The 20,779-nt window shown below is 42.7% G+C and overlaps 1 protein-coding gene across 7 annotated transcripts in view; it reads right to left on the bottom strand.

Annotated features, from left to right (window-relative positions):
• dicer1 (dicer 1, ribonuclease type III) overlaps positions 1 to 20,779 on the bottom strand; it is a 214,083-nt gene that overhangs the window by 38,297 nt on the left and 155,007 nt on the right. For all 7 annotated transcript variants that reach the window (XM_068038526.1, XM_068038531.1, XM_068038532.1 and 4 more), the window contains one exon: positions 1,905 to 2,060. In XM_068038526.1, coding sequence (XP_067894627.1) covers positions 1,905 to 2,060 — 156 coding nt within the window. The remainder of the gene's footprint in view (positions 1 to 1,904; positions 2,061 to 20,779) is intronic.

Genomic DNA, 20,779 nt, shown 5'->3' with positions numbered 1-20,779 from the left:
AACCCTGCCATTCCTTTATTTATTACTACTGCTAAAAAAAAGAAAACTTGCCTATACTAAAACACCTTACAACTATTAATAAAACCTTACTGGTACTGATAAATCTTACTTAAAAAAAAAAATACTTACCAGCTACTCACTTGTTCCTTAATATTAACACAATGTTTTTTTCATTTTTAGTCTGCCAGTTGTTGAGATGCAGTACCGAAGCTGCACTACTCACCAGCCACTCACCCACCTGCTTCCCTGTGATGTCACACCTCTTTTTTTCTCTTTCTGAATGCGGGCTCCAACTGGTTACAGCCTTGCTCTTCTCGCTGATTCGCGCTGCTCTGACTGAACTTTCTCCTTCCTTCTCTGCGCTATTTCTAGCCCCGCTGATTCGTGGTGCTCTGACTGAACTCTCTCCTTTCTTTTCCGTGCTGTTTACAGTCCTGCTGGTCTCGCTGATTCACGCTGCTCCGACTGCTTGGTTGAAGAGATTTTCAGGCTTTTGAAGGTGGGGAGAGAAGGGTGTAAAAGAGGGAAGGTTTTTCCAGAAGACACAGCCGAGATTGCTGAAAGTTCTGTTACCAGTGGTTTGGTGGGATGCGGAAAGAGAAGAAAGTGAGGATCAGACCACAAAAGAGAATGCAAGACTGGAGGAGGTTGCAGTGGTAAGAGTTAGACAAGGTCGTGGAAGGCTCTGTAGACGAGGATTTCAAATTCATTGCGTTAGACAGTCCCTGTGGTCAGGACGATAGGCGAGTGGGAAATAATATGAGGCACCATGCTAGTGGTGGAGTTCGAGATGATTTGGATTTGCAAGTGGAGCAGTTAGGAGGCCAGCAAAGGAAGCACTGGAGAAAAGAAAGCTATTGGTAACAGCATGAATAATAAATTTAACTGAATTGGAGATGACGTAATGTCGGGGCTGGAGACTGGGACTACACCAGTTCAAGAAGGTGGCTCATCACCACCTTCTCAAGGGGAATTAGCGATGGGTAGCAAATGCTGGCCTTGCCAATGACGCGCGTCTCCCATGGAATTATTAAAAGAAACTTCACACAAACAGAAGTTAGTCATGTTGATTTCATGTGCTTTGGGATGTTTCACTAGGTTAGAGGCACTATATAAATATAAATTAATGTTGTGGGTCGAGTACAAGATTGGAAGCTTAGCTCTGGTTGGAACAGGCCCCAGATGAAGTATAAAACCTGTGAGAAGTCATTCATTACTAGCTCAAAATAGATATTTACATAAAAGATACTGCTGTTTGATATTACCATTCTTCAGTTAGGGATTTGTAAAAGTCTCTAAATTAGCTCACTGTTTATTCCTTCTCCTCACTCCTCCTACCTCCACTGATTCAGCAGGAAGGGCTTAATACTTTCCTTTTTGACAGTGCTCATTAGGTGCTGGCTAGATGCCAGTGACTGGTTCTTTGACCCTCTCTCCAGCTTAACTCAGCTGGGTTTAAAGAAATCTGGGGAAAGACCCACAGCGCAGGATAGGAAAGAGTATGGAAAGATAATAAGAGAAATAAAGTAGTAATGGTTAGATGATCAGGTGTTTGCTCAGGATGGGAATTTGCATTGGAAGCAAATCACATATATAACCTTCTGCCACACCACGACACAGCATGCTTTTGTACTTATGGAGTTTGAAGACAAATCATCTCCACAGCTACCAACACTGGTCATTAGAAGCTCTCAAACTTGTAGATGCAGACACTGCCAACGTTTACGGTGCACTGTGAATTCAGGTGCTAGTGCAGCAATTCTTATACAGGTTTTATAAAGTTGATGTGGAAAATATTACTTCATGGGAAAAAGGGAAATGGAAGGCCCCCTATCCAGATTGCACCATTTAATTTGTAGAGGAGCTTTACACACCCTTCTCTATCTGAACTAGTTTACACCTACCATGTCTTTCATTTCGCTCTTGTCTGAAATGCATTTGTCCTGATTTACCACATAGCCAGGAGGGAGCCAATTCACTGGTGGGTCAAATATCGAGACCACCATTCGACTGGGGAGTCCCTTCTTCTTTCCAAGACGATAGAGATTACAGTTGCTAACCTGAATAAATGAAATAAATGGATATGTTACGAATGGTAGCCGATGTCCAGTACAAGAATCACCAAGAAAATATCTGCGGTAAAAACAGAAATACCCCATAATCTTTAAACAGTGGGAACTGATTTCTTTCAACTGTTTGTCTTTTTTTATTATTTGTTTGTGGGATGTGGGCGTCACTGGAAAGGCCAGCATTTATTGCTAATCCCTAACTCTCCTTGACAACTGTCTTGCTAGGCCATTGCAGAAGGCAGTTAAGAGTCAACCACTTTGCTGTGGGTCTGGAGTCACATATAGGCCAGACCAGGTAAGGACAGCAGATTTCCTTCCCTACAGTGAACCAGATGGGTTTTTACAACAATCAACAACAGTTTCATGATTAGACTAGCTTTTCAATTCCAGATTTATTAATTGGACTCAAATTTCACCATCTGCCTGATGGGATTCCAACCAATGTCCCCAGAGCATTAGTCTGGGCTCTGGATTACAAGTCTAGTGACATTACCACTACACCACCTCCTTGAAGGCACAGGGACATTATTTGCTTTACAACTACAATTAATACAGTTAAATTGCCCCCAGGACTCAAATATCAACTCCAAAGTAATTTTCCAGTGATCTGCTGCAAATCATTTTAATAGGCTTTTGTCACAGCTTTCCACTGCTTGATGTTGTTTCAGTGTGCCAGTTTTAGGCCGATGGAACAAAATAAAAGCCAAGGCTCACAACAAAATGCACAAAGTACTACACATCTTTTTAAACAGATGAGCATCACTGTGATGGAAGAGATTGAGCAGCACCTTCAGCCTTTAACAGTTTACAGGTCAGTCGTACTGCTCACAGGGCAATGACATCCGCTTGCCAGCACTCAAACTGCATTGGGGTGATCAGACTTCTAATATAGCCATTGCCTGCATGTGCATTTGGGTAGATACCCTATTGCTCATAATAGCTAGATTTCACTGTAATAATACATTGGTTAATTCTCCCATTTGTATGTCAACAGGCTGCACGATGGACATTTGCACCAAGAGATGGACCCAAAACATGGACTTAAGGTACAGTTATACAGTTTTGGTGAGACCACATCTAGAGTGCTATGTGCAGTTTTGGTCTCCACATTTAAGAAAGGATGCACTTGCATTGGAGGCGGTACAGTGAATGTTCACTTAATTGGTTCCTGGGATGAGGGGGCTGTCCTACGATGAGAGGCTGAGTAAATTGGCACTAAATTCTCTGGAGTTTAGAAGCATGAGGCGCAATCTCATTGAAACATACAAGATTCTGAAGGGGCTAGATAGGATAAACACAGAGATTGTGTCTGCTGGTTGGCGAATCTACAACACAGGGGCACAATCTTAGAATAAGGGGCTGATCTTTTACGACCGAGATGAGGAGAAATTACTTCAATCAAAGGTTTGTGAATCTTTGGAATTCCCCACTCCAGAGGGTTGTGGGTGCTTAACGGTTGAATCTATTTAAGGCTGGGATAGATATATTTTTGGTCTCTCAGGGAATCAAGGATATGTTGAGCAGTGGGGTAAGTGTTGAAGCCTAAGATCAGCCACAGTCGTATTGAATGGAGAAGCAAGCTCAACAGGCCATATGATCCACTCTTGCTCCTTGTATTCTTGTGTAAAAACATTCTGTAAAATGACCAGTATGATTGCCGTATACTTTTGCTCAGAAAGTCAGAAATTCCAGGGTGATTTCAAAAGGTCTATCTAGTATCAGATGACTCTGGAATACAGTTCAGCTTTCATTGGTCTCTTGTAATCCTTGCTGGAACTGCATATTTATCCAGATTAGTTTCTTGATCACATCCAGATACCCATCATCTTATAGATGAATCAGAGTGTCTTGATGCTTCATAACCATTACTCATGTTAAACAATCTAAATAATGTCAGCCCTCCCCAAACCACTAGCGATGTGGAGTTGAGGCCGGGGGCGGGGGTCTGATGGGGGAGGAATGCGAAGGATGTGAAAGAGCAAAGAAGATATGCTGGAACAGAGAGTTGAAGATGGCTGGAGGTTGGGAGAGGCAAGATCATGGAAAGACTTATAGATTAGCACAAGGATATGGAAGTAAATGTGTCTGCAAATGGGATGCAATGAAAACTGGGACGGAAAGGGCAGGGTAAGGATAGGGACTGCAGGCAATGGAGATTTAGATGACTGGCAATTTGGGAAGGGTAGAATTTTGATGATGGCAAGAGGAATCTTAGAGCAATCAAATCTCGAGAGGGTAAAGACACGGGTAAATCTTTCTGTGGCAGGAATGTTTAAATGAGGCACAGATGGGTGAAATTACAGAGGTGGAAACAGATGGTCTTGGTGGTGGCTAGTACACGCCCTTGCAGCTTAGCTCAGAGGACAAAAAGTGCAGCGAGATCCCACACCATCAGCATCGTTGTGAGAGGGCAGCCAAGGATAGAGTGAGAGCATTGGGTATGGCGTTTTTGGTAAGAGCCCCCCAAAACAACTCCCATCTTGTTGATGCTGATTTGAAGAAGCTCTTGCTCATCCAGGATTTGCTGTCGGCCAAGTTGTCAGACAGCACAGCGGTAGTCAAAATGGGTGTTGTCATCATGCATGTGAAAGCTGACCCTATGCCCATGAATTATGTCACCAAGGGGCAGTATGTGCACTAGAGAGTAGGAAAAAGCTGTGAATTTCTGTGGGATTAGGAAGGGTCGGAGAAAAGCGGCAACTTAATAGACAGTTTTAATCTTTGATATAAAGAAATCTATAAGTTTCTCGCATTTCGCTTGCAGATCAAAGTAGGGAAAAAGTTGGTGTGAAAAGAGAAAGGGTTTGAAGGAGTTTTGTCACTGAATAAAGAGACTGTAGGGCCAAATCTGGAAGTAGACAACCAGAACAGCAAAATGCTAGCCTGTTGGGAATTATACTGGGTGAAGAATGGGGAACATAAACATAGAATTAGATTGTGCTGGTTCAGTGATTTTCCACAGTTCGGGTGCCAAACTAAAAACTGCACAAGTGACATTGGTCACCGGACAGATGCATACCAGGCCTGATTTTAAAATCCCAAAAGAAACAGAACCTTGAAATCCATTACTCCAAAAAAAAACCTTGGGCCCCAAGTTCCTTCATTTTAGTTGTCATTGCGAGGCACCAAGTGGAAGGTCCTGTGCTTTCTCAAAGGAAGGGAGGGGGAATTTTTTTTTAAAAAGAGAAAAGGTCACACTTAGTTATTCTTGCCAGCCTCAAAGCATCCAATTTTAGGATTATACGTGGCAGTGAGCTGGCTACATGACCTCTTTAGCCAAGCATGATGTATGGTAGAGAGACAAATGCTATGGCTGTACTGTGACCTTGGTATTGTGTGGGCAGCCACCGTCTTGTGAATTGCACTCTGGTCACCAGTATAGAGCACAGTGCGCAGGCTTACATATATGTACAGAGCTCTGCCTCCAGAAACATGTTTTACTTGTTTGGAACACAAGCTGGAGCATCCACAGACAGAAACTGTAAACATTCTCGGTAAGGTTAGACACTACACAGTGCCAAGCTCAAGTGGGGTGGAATGGACTCTGACTTGCAGCAGTGTGTTCTGCAATCAAGTCAGAAACTGCTGTTTAATAATGAAAAAGTGACCATGAAATTGTAACCTAAGAAGGCATGGATTATAACAGATTTTTTTTTTAAATGTAAGCTTCAGCAATGGGTGATAAAGAAAATTAAGGGGGAAGAGGGTGGGTAGAAGAGAGGGGAAAATATGAAGCAACGAAAACTCAGACATATTTAAATGAGAAGAGGATATCCAATTCAAACCTAAATCCAATGTCCACCAATATTAAACCCTTGGGGTTTTTAAAACGGAGCCATTCTAGTGACATGATTTAAAAAAGCCACACATATCAAACAATAAAGCAGAAATTTCACTATGTCTCATTAAAGGGGTTCAAACAATGCTGAAGTGAGAAAATAGAACGCACAGTATCTGTCAACTTATAGTATCTTATGGATTGTAAAGCAGGCACACATCATTTTAAAAAGGCAAAGTCTTTGACACCTGATGCCTCGATGGAGATAGTATAACATGACGAATTACAGGCAGTACACCTACAATTTTGTGTTGATAACTTGCATTTACATAGCACCCTTAATGAAGAAAAACGGCCAAGGCGCTTCTCAAACAATCATTCAGCACCAAACCAAAAAGGACATTAGCAGGAGTAAAACTACCTCTTGAACTATTAGAATGTTGAAGGAGGTGGAGAGGATAAGATTTGACTGAGGTGGGGAGAATTCTGGAGCTGAGCCTTAAACAGCTGAAGAGACTGGTCGCAGGATAAAACTCCTTCCCAGTCATGCAAACTTAGAAAATTAGCATTCATTAGTTAAACCCAACTCCCAAAATGTATAAAAACAGAAAATGCTGGAAATACTCAGAAGATCTAACAGCATCTGTGGAGTGAGAAACCGAGTTAACATTTCAGGTCGTTGACCCTTCATCCAGAACTCCTAAAAGAAAATGCTGTCCAGTATCCACCATTACCTCATGTGGACCAGAAATACTCAAGTTAGAACAGGGCACCCAAAGAAATAACCTCCACAGCTTTATAAATAAATACCCACAAACACGTGGCATGAAGCTGACCACAATCGGTTTGAGAGAGAATTTTTTTTATTGGCACATGGGGAGCTGCAAATTATGCTCATAGATTCCTCACCTTAAGAACTACTATCAATTTTCACTCGTAATGATGAAAACAACAAATGTTCGAAATCAAAAATAAAGTAGAAAATGCTAGATTGTGCCACAGGTCCATTGGTAGTCAGGAATGTTAACCTGTTTTTTCACTTCAGACCTTGATGGACCTGAGCTGCATTTCCAGCCTTTTGCCTTTTCATTTCACTTTGTATCCCTGTGGCTGCATCAATTTCATACAGTGCATCAAGTAACTAGCAGCACACACCCGCCACATTTAAAGCCAGAGGTGGCTATTTAGGCAGAAATTGGTAATGCTTTCCAGGTGCCCCCCTTGCTATTTTCTTTAAAATTGATTTATTAAGGAAACAGCTGCAATTACAACAATATAATTTAGAACACATTTCCTGCTAAATCATCCATTTTATTCTTCACGCAACACACTCTGAAATAATTAACACTGTAATATTCTCGCCAATCTGAAATTATTCTGTCAGAACATAGGCTTCGTAACATTATTCCAGTGTATTACAGTATAATGTATAAATATGCTTCTAACAATCTGTCATTATGGTGACACCTAGAAGACTCTCCAGGATTGATGAGGGCAGACTCTGTAATCATCCAGTAACTCAAATGAAAAGTACAAGTGCCGAGACTTTTAAAAATATTGCATTTCACATATAAAATAATAATTACTGTTATGACATTTGAATTCTTTTGACAGTTTAGAACAGATGGGATTTTTCCAGCATTCTCCAATTCTGATTTCCTTACATTTTCCTGTCGTACAGCTGAATATGCATCAAAAGCCTTTTTTATCCTCTCCATCTCCCTTTCTATTGGGGTCTATCAATTTAAGAAGACGGACAGGGTTAATTGTCCCCAGCAATGTTTGTCTGAGCGTAAAAAGGCTTTTGCAGAAAGACGATGACAGGCAATGTTGAAATTTGACATCTAATTTCACATGCCCAGATACTTGCTTGTGACAATTAAACAGTACCTGTCATTTCAACAGGGCTATTTATTTCTTAAAAGGCCGATAACCTACTTTAATTTAAAATAAGACTTAAAAATTAGACACATTAGTTGGAATTCAAGATTTGTTCAAGGAATGGTCTGGGAGCTCAGGATCCAAGCTTTTAAGAGTGGTGCAGCTGATTCATCTAATAGGTGAGGGCCCCATCCACTGGAATATTATCAGAATAAAGAGGCAATAATTTCTCATTCTACAGCAGTACATAGCAGCATTACCAGGGAAAAGGGCAATAGACTCCCATCAACCTGTAACTGATACAACTAAAAGTGTTTATGTGGATTGTAACATTGAACAAATGGCACTCTCAAACAATGAATAGAAGTATGGCGATGATTTAGTACAAGTTCAGAAAAAGAAAAGAACAGATGTGAAGAAAATGTTGATGAAGGAAATCTCTCAATTAAATTATGATCACAAAAAACATAATACTGTCGAAAGCCTAGAGGAGTATAGAAAGTGCAGAGGTGAAATAAAAAAGGAAATTAGAAAAGTAAAGAGAGGACATGAAAAATTATTGGCAGGTAAAATCAAGGAAAACACAAAATTGTTTTATCAGTACATTAAGAGCAAGAGGATAACTAAGGAACGGGTAGGGCCAGAGATGTAGAAGGGAACTTATGCGTTGATGCAGAAGATGTGGGCAGGGTTCTTAACGAGTATTTTGTCTCTGTGTTCACAAAGGAGAGGGATGATGCACACATTGTAGTAAAAGAGGAGTGTGAAATATTAGTTACAATAAGTATAATGAGAGAGGAAGTACTAGAGGGTCTGACATCCTTGAAAGTGGATAAATCACCAGGTCCAGATAGATTGCATCCCAGGTTGTTAAAGGAAGCCAGGGAGGAAACAGCGGATGAGCTGAGGATCATCTTCAAATCCTCACTGAATACGGGCGAGGAGCCAGAGAACTAGAGGTCTGCGAACGTTATACCATTGGTTAAAAAGGGGGCGAGGAATAGGCCAAATAATTATAGGCCGGTCAGTGAGAGTTTGGTGGTCGGTAAATTATTATAATCAATTCTGAGAGACAGGATAAACTGCCACTTAGAAAGGCACGGATTAATCAGGGATAGTCAGCATGGATTTGTTAAGGGAATGTCATGTCTTATTAACTTGACTGAGTTTTTTTGAGGAAGTAACAAGGAGGATTGATGAGAGTAGTGCTGTGGATGTTGTCTACATGAATTTTAGTAAGGCATTTGACAAGGTCCCGCATGGCAGACTGGTCAGAAAAGTGAAAACCCATGGGATACAGGGGAATGCGGCAGGTTGGATCCAAAATTGGTTCATGGACAGGAAACAAAGGGTAGTAGTCGATAGAGGTTTTTGCGAATGGAAAGCGGTTTCCAGTGGCATTCCACAGGGCTCAGTTTTGGGTCCCTTGCTGTTTCTGGTATATATTAATGATTTGGACTTAAATGTGGGAGGCACAATTGGGAAATTTGCTGACAACACAAAAATTGGCCATGTAGTTGACAGTGAAGAGGACAGCTGTAGATTCCACAATATCATCAATAGTTTGGTTGAGTGGGTGGAAAAGTGGCAAATGGAATTCAATCCAGAGAAGTGTAAGGTAATGCATTTGAGGAGGGCAAACAAAGCAAGGGAATACACAATAAACAGAAGGATTTGAGAGGGGTAGAAGAAGTGTGAGACCTTGGAGTGTATGTCCACAGGTCCCTGAAGGTGGCAGGACAGGTAGATAAGAGTGGCGAAGGAGGCATAGGGAATGCTTTCCTTTATTGGCCGAGGTATAGAATACAAAAGCAGGGATGTAATGCTGGAACAGTATAAAACGCTGGTTAGGCCACAGCTGGAGTATTGCGTACAGTTCTGGTCACAACATCACAGGAAGCACATAACTGCTCTGGAGAGAGTACAGAGGAGATTTACAAGAATGCTGCCAGGGCTTGAAAGTTGCAGCTATGAGGAAAGATTGAATAAGCTAGGGTTGTTTTCCTTAGAACAGAGGAGGCTGAGGAATGACTTAATTGAGCTGCACAAAATTGAGCGGCCTAGATAGCATAGACAGGAAGGATCTGTTTCCCGTAGTGGAGAGGTCAATTACCAGGGGGCATAAATTTAAGGTGACTGGTAGAAGGAATAGAGGGGACATGAGGAAAACTTTTTCCACCCAGAGGGTGGTGGGTGTCTGGAATTCACTGCCAGGACTCCAAAATGGGGTTTGGGGAGGGAATCTGCAATTGGATCAAACTGCTCTACACAAACATCAGTAGCGCAGTCTCAATCAATGGGTGGGAATCGGAAAGTTTCCCGATCCAATCTGGAATCAGACAGGGCTGTCTTCTCTCCCCTGTCTTGTTTGTTTGCTGTATTGAACCCTTTGCTGAGTCTATTAGGAAGGATGCGAGCATAAGAGGGGTGACACTCAGGTTAAAACCTCCCTGTACATGGATGACGTCGCCGTCTTCTGCTCGGATCCGCTGTCTGTGCGCAGACTGATGAGCATCTGCGACCAGTTCGAACTGGCCTCGGGAGCCAAAGCTAACCACGGCAAGAGCGAGGCCATGTTCTTTGGGAACTGGGCGGACCGATCCTTTGTCCCCTTCACCGTTAGGTCAGACTACCTGAAGGTGCTGGGGATATGGTTCCAAAGGGCTGGGGCGTGCACCAAAACCTGGGAGGAGCGAGTAGCCAAGGCACAACACAAGCTGAGAATGTGGGGAAGCGATCTCTCTCCATTGTGGGTAAGAACCTGGTCATCAAGTGCGAGGGGCTCACGTTGTTGCTGTACGTGGCGCAGGTCTGGCCCATACCCCACTCCTGCGCTGTGGCGGTCACCCGAGCCATTTTCCGCTTCATCTGGGGATCAAAAATGGACCGGGTCTGGAGGGACACGATGTTCAAACCTCTGGATAAGGGTGGGAAAAATGTACCCAACGTCGCCCTCATCCTGATGACTATCTTCATGTGCGGCTGCATCAAGCTGTGTGTAGACCTCCAGTAGCAATCTCCAAGTGTCACTACGTGCTCAGGTTCTATCTGTCCCCGGTGTTGCGAAGGATGGGCCTGGGTCACATTGCCGCGGAACGCTCCATCCAGTTGGACCATGCCGTACCACCTATCCTTTGTGGAGCAGTTTCTGTGGGAAAACACCTTTGACCACCGATCCATCAGGCAGTGGTCTGCACGGAATGTCCTCAAGGCCCTACGGGAAAAGGAGACGGTGGATCCTGTCGGATAGTTCCCCGAGCAGACCACCAAAGCCATTTGGTGGAATGCCTCATCACCAGAACTTTCAAACAAGCACCACGATGTAGCTTAGCTGGTGGTGAGAAGAGCCCTCCCCGTCAGATCCTTCCTGCACACCCGAAGTCTCACCCCCTCCACGCAATGCCCCTGCGGTGGCTGTGGTGGGGAAGAGACGGTTGCCCACCTCCTTCTGGAATGTGTCTTTGCAAAGCAGGTGTGGAAAGAGATGCAGTGATGTTTGTCGAGGTTCATCCCAAGCAGCTCTGTAACAGAGGAGTCTGTGCTCTACGGGCTGCTCTCAGGGATGCACACCGAGACAAACATCAACTGCTGCTGGAGGACTATCAATTCGGTGAAAGACGCCCTTTGATCTGCCCGAAACTTGCTGGTCTTCCAGCACAAAGAGTTGTCCACGACCGAATGTTGCAGACTGGCACATTCCAAGGTCCAGGACTACGTGCTGAGGGACGCACTAAAGCTTGGGGCAGCCGCAGCAAAGGCTCAATGGGGAAAGACCACTGTGTAAGGTTCCCCCACCAAGCTGAACTGAGGGGCTTGATCCATGGGAAACCCCTCGAAATGTATCGGGAAAATTCTGTCTGCTGTAAAATGTAAAAATGTATCTGGCACGACAATGAAATGGAAGGGTTGTGAGGCAACTCATGATTGTATTGAAGGAAACGGACCTCCTTTGCACTGTTTGTAATTTTTGACTTGGTGCTGTTTGAAACTGTTTGGTAATGTATTTTTTTTCCCACAGATTTTTATGAATAAAGTATATTTTGGAAATAAAAAAAGTGGTGGAGGCAGTAACTTTCAACTCATTTAAAAGGAACCTGGACATGCAACTGAAGTGCTGTCACTTGCAAAGGCTACGGACCAGGTGCTGGAAGGTGGGATTAGATGGGCAGCTAGCTTTTCGGCTGTCGCAGACACAATGGGCAGAATGGCCTCCTTCTGTGCCATAATTTTTCTATGGTTTTATGGTAAACCCTTCCTCAGCACCAATTTTCAGGGGCCTCTCAGTGCTGCTTGTCTGCACTGCATGTGAAGTCAGGAGTTCGGAAAGGAGGGGAACTATGAATTAATTAATAAAAATTAAAATAAATTTAATTAACACAGTAAAGATGGCAGGACAGGTGATGTGTTGCGGCTGCAAGATGTGGGAGTTCCTGGATGTCACGGCAATCCATGATAACCAGGTCTGTAGTAAGTGTCTGTGGCTTGAGGAGTTTCGGCTCAGAGTAGATGAGTTGGAGGCCGAACTGCAGACATTGCAATGCATCAGCGAGGGGGAAGGTTAACTGGACACTTTGTTACAGAAGGCAGTCACACCCCTTAGGACAGGGTCGTCTGTTTTGGCAGTGGTCAGGGACAGAAGGGTGTGACTGCAAGTTAGGCAGGTAAGGGGGTCGCGAAGGTTGGAGTGGAGGAGCCTCAGCCCTTGCAAGTGAGCAACAAGTTTGAGGTTCTTGCAGCTTGTATGGACAACAGGGCTGTACAGTGGATGAGCAGACTAACCATGGCACAGGAAGCCGTTCAAGCAGGGAGAGCAAAAAGGAAAGTAGTGATAGTAGGGGACAGTATAGTGAGGGGGATTGATTCTGTTCTCTGCAGCAAAAAGTGAGAGTCCAGAAAGCGGTGTTGCCTGCCCGGTGCCAGGGTTCAGGACATCTGCTCACGGCTAGAGAGGAACTTACAGTGGGAGGGGAGGATTCAGTTGTCGTGGTCTGTGTAGGTACCAACGACATAGGTAGGACAAGGAAAGAGGTTTTACATAGTCAGTATGAGGAGCTAGGCACCAAACTAATAAGCAGAACTTCAAAGATAATAATCTCTGGATTATTACCTGAGCCATGTGCAAATTGGAGAAGGGCAAATAAGGTTAGAGAAATGAATGTGTGGCTCAAAGACTGGTGTGGTAGAAGTGGGTTCCAGTTCGCGGGGCACTGGCACCAGTATTCGGGAAAGTGGGGACTGTACTGTTGGGACAGTCTACACCAGAACCGTGACGAGATCAGTGTTCTGGCGAGCCGCATAACTAGAGAAGTAGAGAGGGTTTTAAACTAAATAGTGGGGGAAAGGGATCAAACTTGGGAAGATGTGGTAAAATCAAAGAGCAGAGACAAAGCAAGAAAGGTATTAATATGGGAAAAGATAAACAGACTGTGACAGCAAGGAACAGGAATTACAAATCTAAGAATAAATCAGCAGACAAGGCTAGAGGTTACAAAAATAATAAAGGATAAAACTAAAGGCTCTGTATCTGAATGCACATAGCATTTGAAACAAAACATAGGAACTGAAAGCACAAATAGAAATAAATAAGTACCATCTGATATGCCATTACAGAGACATAGCTGCAGGATGACATAGATTGGGACCTGAATATTGATGGGTACAAGACATTTAGGAAGGGAAGGAAGCTAGGAAAAAGTGGAGAGGTGGTTCAGTTAATTAATGATGGTATTAGTGCAATAGAGAGGGATGACTTAAGTTCAGAAAACCAGGATGTAGAAGCAGTTCAGGTCAAGATGAGAAACGATAAAGGCAAGAAGTCACTTGTGGGAGTAGTGTACAAGCCCTTTAACTAACCAGAGCAGGAAGGGTTATAAAGGAAGAAATAACGGGTGCTTGTCAGAAAGGCACAGCGATAATCACAGAAGATTTTAATCGACATATAGACTGGAAAAATCCGATGGGCAAAGGTAGCCTAGATGAGTTCATAGAATGTTTTCGGGATAGTTTCTTAGAACAGCATGTTTTGGAGCCAGACAGCAGACTATACTAGACCTGGTATTGTGCAACGAAATAGGATTAATGAATGACCTCGTAGTGAAGACGCCCCTAGGCAGCAGCGATCATAATATGATTGAATTTTACATTCAGTTTGAGGGAGAGAAGAGTGGGTCTGAGACGAGTATTTTAGACTTAATTAAGGGCAATTATGAAGGCATGAACGCAGAGCTAGCTGAAGTGAACTGGCAAAATAGGTTAAGGCATAAGATAATAGAGATGCAGTGGCAGACATTTAGGAACATAGGAAGATAGGAACAGGAGTAGGCCATTCAGCCCCTCGAGCCTGTCCCGCCATTCAATGAGATCATGGCTGATCCACGGCCTAACTCCATATCCCTGCCTTTGGCCCATATCCTTTAATATCTTTGCTTAACAAAAATCTATCCATCTCAGATTTAAAATTAGCAACTGTTCTAGCTTCAACTGCTGTTTGTGGGAGAGTTTCAAACCTCTACCACCCTTCGCATGAAGAAGTGCTTCCTAACATCGCTCCTGAACAGTCTGGTCTGAATGTTTAGACTATGCCCCCTAGTTTTAGACTCTCCAACCAGTGGAAATAGTTTCTTTATCTAGCCTGTCTTTTCCTGTTAATATCTTGAAGACTTCAATCAGATCACCCCTTAACCTTCTAAATTCTAGCGAAAACTGGCCTAATTTGTGTAATCTCTCCTGTAAATTAATCCCTGCAGTCCAGGTATCAATCTTATAAACCTACGTTGCACTCCCTCCAAGGACAATATATCCTTCCTAAGGTGTGGTGCCCAGAACTGCTCACAGTACTCCAAGTGGGGTCTAACCAGGGTTTTGTACAGCTGCAGCATAACCTCACAGAATAATACAGTGCAGAAGAAGCCCTTCGAGTCTGCACCGATGCATTAAAACACCTGACCTGTCTACCTAATCCCATTTGCCAGCACTTGACCCATAGCCTTGAATGTTATGACGTGCCAAGTACTCATCCAGGTACTTTTTAAAAGGATGTGAGGTAACCTGCCTCTACCACCCTCCCAGGCACAGCATTCCAGACCATCACCAACCCTCTGGGTAAAAACGTTCTTCCTCAAATCCCCCTTAAACCTCCCGCCCCTCACCTTAAACTTGTGACCCCTCGTAACTGACCCTTCAACTAAGGGAACAGCTGCTCCCTATCCACGCCCCTCATAATCTTGTACACCTAGATCAGGTCACCCCTCAGTCTTCTCTGCTCCAGTGAAAACAACCCAAGTCTATCCAACCTCTCTTCATAGCTTAAATGTTCCATTCCAGGCAACATCCTGGTGAATCGCCTCTGCACCCCCTCCAATGCAATCACATCCTTCCTATAATGTGGTGACCAGAACTGCACACAGTACTCCAGCTGTGGCCTTACCAAAGTTCTGTACAACTCCAACATGACCTCCCTGCTTTTGTAATCTATGCCTTGATTGATAAAGGCAAGTGTCCCATATGCCTTTTTCACCACCCTATTAACCTGCCCTTCTGCCTTCAGAGATCTATGGACAAACACGTCAAGGTCCCTTTGTTCCTCGGAACTTCCCAGTGTCAGGCCATTCATTGAATACTTCCGTGTCACATTACTCCTTCCAAAGTGCATCACCTCACACTTTTCAGCGTTAAATTCCATCTGCCACTTTTCTGCCCATTTGACCATCCTGTCTGTATCTTCCTGTAACCCAAGACACTCCACCTCACTGTTAACCACTCGGCCAATCTTTGTATCATTTGCGAACTTACTGATCCTACCCCCCACATAGTCATCTATGTCGTTTATATAAATGACAAACAATAGGGGACCCAGCACAGATCCCTGTGGTACGCCACTGGACACTGGCTTCCAGTCACTAAAACAGCCGTCTGTCATCACTCACTGTCTCCTACAGCTAAGCCAATTTTGAATCCACCTTATCAAGTTACCTTGCATCCCATGTGCATTTGCTTTCTTGATAAGTCTCCCATGTGGGACCTTGTCAAAGGCGTTGCTGAAATCCATGTAAACTACATCAAATGCACTACCCTCATCTTAACACCTGGTCACATGCTCAAAGAATTCAATCAAATTTGTTAGGCATGACCTCCCTCTGACAAAGCCATGCTAACTATTCCTAATCAAATTTTGCCTCTCCAAGTGGTGATAGATTCTCTCCTTCAGAATTTTCTCCAATAGTTTCCCTACCACTGACGTGAGACTCACTGGTCTGTAGTTCCCTGGCTTATCTCTACAACCTTTCTTAAATAGTGGGACCACATTAGCTGTTCTCCAGTCCTCTGGAGAACTTTATACTCCAATCCTCTAGATATAAAGGCTAGCATTCCATTAGCCTTTTTGATTATTTTCTACACTTGCTCGCAGCATTTTAAAGATCTATGCACCTGAACCCCCAAGTCTCTTTGGACATCCACTGTACTTAACCTCTTCCCATTTAGAAAGTACCCTGCTCTATCCTTTTTTGGTCCAAAATGGATAACCTCACACTTGCCCACATTGAAATCCATCTGCCACAGTTTTGCCCACTCACCTAGTCTGTCAATATCTCTTAGCAATTTTATGCTAGCATCTAGACTGTCTACAATGCAACCTAACTTTGTATCAGCAAATTTGGATATATGACTTATTATTCACTAACGACTTGGATGATGGCATAGTGTGAATAATTGGGGCCCAACACAGATCCACGCGGGACGCCACTAGTTACATCCTGCCAATCGCAGTACTTACCCATTATCTCCACTCTCTGTCGCCTACCACTCAACCAACTTTCTAACCATGTCAATAATTTGCCCTCAACTCCATGGGCTTCTACCTTGGTTAACAGTCTCTTATGTGGGACTTTTTCAAATGCTTTCTGGAAGTCCATACAAATAACATCCATAGACACTCCCCTGTCCACTACCTTAGTTACCTCTTCAAAAAATTCAATGAGATTTGTCAGGCATGACCTTCCCGTCATGAATCCATGCTGGCTGTCCCTGATTAACTGAAATTTTTCTAGGTGCTCAGTCACCCTATCCTTGATTATAGACTCCAGCAACTTGTCCACCACAGATGTCAGGCTAACTGGTCTGTAATTTCCTTGGTTCCCCCTTTCACCCTTCTTAAAAAGTGGAGTAATATGTGCAACTTTCCAATCCAGAGGGGCCACTCCTGAATCTAGGGAACTCTGAAAGACTATAGTTAGGGCATCTACAATGTGCTCCACTACTTCCTTTAACACCCTTGGATGGAAACCATCAGGTCCTGGGGATTTCTCGCTCTTTAGTTCCATTAATTTCCTTGCTACTGATGATTTACTTACGTTAATTGTATTAAGTCCCTGTCCCCTATCGGCTATTAATTTTTCAGGACTTCCGGCAAGTTATCCTCCTTTTCAACTGTAAATACTGAGGCAAAGTATTTGTTCAACATGTCTGCCATTTCCCCATTATCAATGACAATATCTCCAGTTTCAGCTTTTAGTGGGCCTACATTGCTCTTGACCTCCTGTTTTCCCTTTATGTAACTATAACATTTTTTCTTATTGATTTTGATCTCCCTTTCAAGTTTCCTGTCATAATCTCTTTTAGTAACCCTTATAAGCTGCTTTGTGACCCTTTGCTGGTCTTTGTATCGATCCCATTCAGCCAGATCTGTGCTGCGTTTTGCATTTTTGTAAGCCATTTCTTTTTGTTTTATGCTATCCCTAATCTCTTTAGTTGTCCATGGCTGTTTTTTCTGTGAAGTGGAGTTTTTTCCTCTCAGGGGTATATACTCGCTCTGTATTTTGTTAAATGTTTCTTTAAATATTCTCCACTGTTCTTCAGTCGTTTGACCAATTAACAGACCAAACAGATCTTTACCGTGGACAGTCTCTGTCTCATCCCGGTAAAGTCGGCCTTATCCAAGTCTAAAATTCTAGTTGCTGATTCGTGCTTTTCACTTTCAAACGGACCTTGAATTCGATCATGTTGTGATCACTATTTGATAAATGTTCACGCACAATTAGGCTACTAATTAAATTTGGCTAATTTCTCATAACTAAATGTAATATTGCCTGTCCCCTTGTTACATCTAGGACATATTTGCTGTAGGAAACTATCCCGGACACATTCCAGAAATTCACTACCTTTCTGACAGGTGCTAGTCTGCCTCTCCCAATCTATGTGCAAGTTAAAATCCCCCATTAATACTACTCTGCCTTTGTTACACACTTGCCTAATTAGTGCATTTGCTACCAGGGGGTCTATACACAATACCTATTACAGTTTTAGATCCTTTTCTGTTCCTCAATTCCACCCATAAGGTCTCCACTGAATGCTTTCCCCTCATTATATCCTCCCTCACCAATGAGGTGATATCATTTCTAATCAGTAAGGCTACTCCACCCCCTCTGCCATTTTCCCTGTCCCTCCCGTAAACTTTAAAACAAGGTATATTTAGTTCCCAGTCCCGACCATCCTGCAGCCATGTCTCCGCAATGGCCACCACATCATAATTTTCCATTTGAATTTGCGCCTGCAGTTCATCTAGTTTATTCCTTACACTCCGTACATTTGTATATAGAACTCTTATTTGGGCTATACCCCCTAACCTGTCCCTCAGCACTGATGCTTTATTCGCCTGTATTATTTCTCTCTTCTGGTTTAACCAGTATACTTCTTGCAGTTTGGTATTTCAGAATACACAGAATAGATACATACCAACAGCAGAACCCACCATCTGTTGTTAACTAAAAAAGTTAAAGATAGCATCAAACTTAAAGAAAAAGCATATAATGGTGTAAAGATGGGTGGCAGGTTAGAAGATTGGACAGAATATAAAAAAAGCAAACGCATAGTAAGAGTTTCTGTAGATATTTAAAAATTAGTTAACAAAGTGAGCGTGGTCCTATAGAAAGTGTTACGACTGAGGCTGGAGCAGTCTACTATTTTTCTAGTTCCACTTCTCCACAGGTCACAGCATATATTTAAATTTTTTCCCAGTAACCGATATGGTAAATCACAGACTCTATTTTTATCCCAAAATAAAATACACCAAACAGGTTTCTTTAATAAACAATAACTATCGGTTTATTACAAAACAGATCTTAACGAGCAACGATGCAAAGCATTAACACAAAGATTGAAATATAAACGTTCCCTTTTTACCTTAGCCCCTCTCACACGCACATACACCAGTTAACTGAAAAAAAAAATTACTCTTTAGAGCTCTATTACAAAAGAAAAACAGACAAAAGAATACTTTGACCAAATACTTGCTAATTCTTGAAGAAGAAAAAAGATATGGAAAGATGTCAGATGTCCTTTGTTTTGTTTTGGTTTGGTGTCCCAAGTACGCAGAGACAGCTGTCACTGGGATAGGAAGATAGGAACAGGAGTAGGCCATTCAGTCCCTTGAGCCTGTCCCGCCACTCAATGAGATCATGGCTGATCCGCGGTCTAACTGCATATATCTGCCTTTGGCCCATATTCCTCAATATCTTTGCTTAACAAAAATATATCTATCTCAGATTTAAAATTAACAACTGTTCTAGCTTCAACTGCTGTTTGTCGGAGAGAGTGCCAAACCTCTACCACCCTTTGCATGAAGAAGTGCTTCCTAACATCTCTCCTGACCGGTCTGGTCCTAATTTTTAGACTATACCCCCTAGTTTTAGAGTCTCCAACCAGTGGAAATAGTTTATCTTTATCTAGCCTGTCTTTTCCTGTTAATATCTTGAAGATTTCGATCAGATCACCCCTTAACCTAAGATCAGTTTGGGTAGGCTTTCCAGAAAAAATGCAGCAACAGTTTCAGTCTGTTTCTTAGACTTGCTTCTCGGAGCTTCTCAAAGAGTTGGAAAAACTGGCAGGCTTTTCAAAGAGCTGGAACAGACTGAGTTGGGGTTTGCTCCAACTGTCTTTTTAAACACTGTCCATATCCCAACTCACTGTCCAAAGTGAAACCAAAAACAATGTCACAAGGGTCAAGCCTCCTGACCCCTATAAATCCTGACCCGTTACTTCTTTGTAAACATCTTCCCCCAAGTCAAAAAAAACCCTGCTGGGTATTTATCTGAAAGCAGGTGCCTTCCAGTAACTGTTGTTTACAAGCTCAATTCAAAAGTCCTTCTGATGATCTCCGTTGTAAAAAAACCCGAAGTTTCAGCATCTACGAAATCTTTATTCCATTTTAAAACACAAATCCTCATAACTGAACAAAAAAAGTGGACGCACTTCTAAGAAAAGTGAGTTCGGGGAATTAATAATGGAAAATAAGGAGATGGCAGATGAATCGAACAGATATTTTGCATCAGTCTTTACCACAGAGGATACAAGTAACATCCCAGAAATAGCTTTAAATCAGGAAATGGAAGGGAGGGAGGAACTTAAGAAAATTACAATCACCAGGGAAGTGGTACTGAGCAAATAGTTGACGCTGCAGGCTGATATGTCCCTTGGTCCTAATGGACTTCATCCTAGGGTGTTAAAAGTAGCTAGTGAGATAGTTGATGCGTTGGTTTTAATTTTCCAAAATTCCGTAGATTCGGGAAGGTTGCATTAGATTGGAAAATAGCCAATGTACCTCTTTTATTCAAAAAGGGAGGGAGACAGAAAGCAGGAAACTACAGACCAGTTAGCTTAATATCTGTCATAGGGAAGGACATTATAGCAGGGCACTTAGAAAAATTCAAGGTAATCAGGCAGAGTCAACATGGTTTTGTGAAAGGGAAATCACGTTTAACCAATTTATTGGAGTCCTCTGAAGAAGTAACATGTGCTGTGGATGAAGAGGAACTGGTGGATGTACTGTACTTAGATTTCCAAAAGACATTTGATAAGGTGCCACATTAAAGATTATTGCGGAAAATAAAAACTCATGGTGTAAGGCGTAACATATTGGCACAGATAGAAGATTGGCTAGCTATCAGGAAACAGAGAGTAGGCCTAAATCTCATTTTCCAGTTGGCAAGATGTAACGAGTGGTGTGCCACAGAGATCATTATATAAATGACTTGGATGAAGGGACCGAAGGTATGGT

The sequence above is a fragment of the Heterodontus francisci genome, chromosome 9 (genome assembly GCF_036365525.1).
Source record: "Heterodontus francisci isolate sHetFra1 chromosome 9, sHetFra1.hap1, whole genome shotgun sequence".
Classification (NCBI taxonomy): Eukaryota; Metazoa; Chordata; class Chondrichthyes; order Heterodontiformes; family Heterodontidae; genus Heterodontus; species Heterodontus francisci.
The sequence above is the reverse complement of the archived record's forward strand: the minus strand, read 5'-3'. Positions and strand labels throughout refer to the sequence as shown.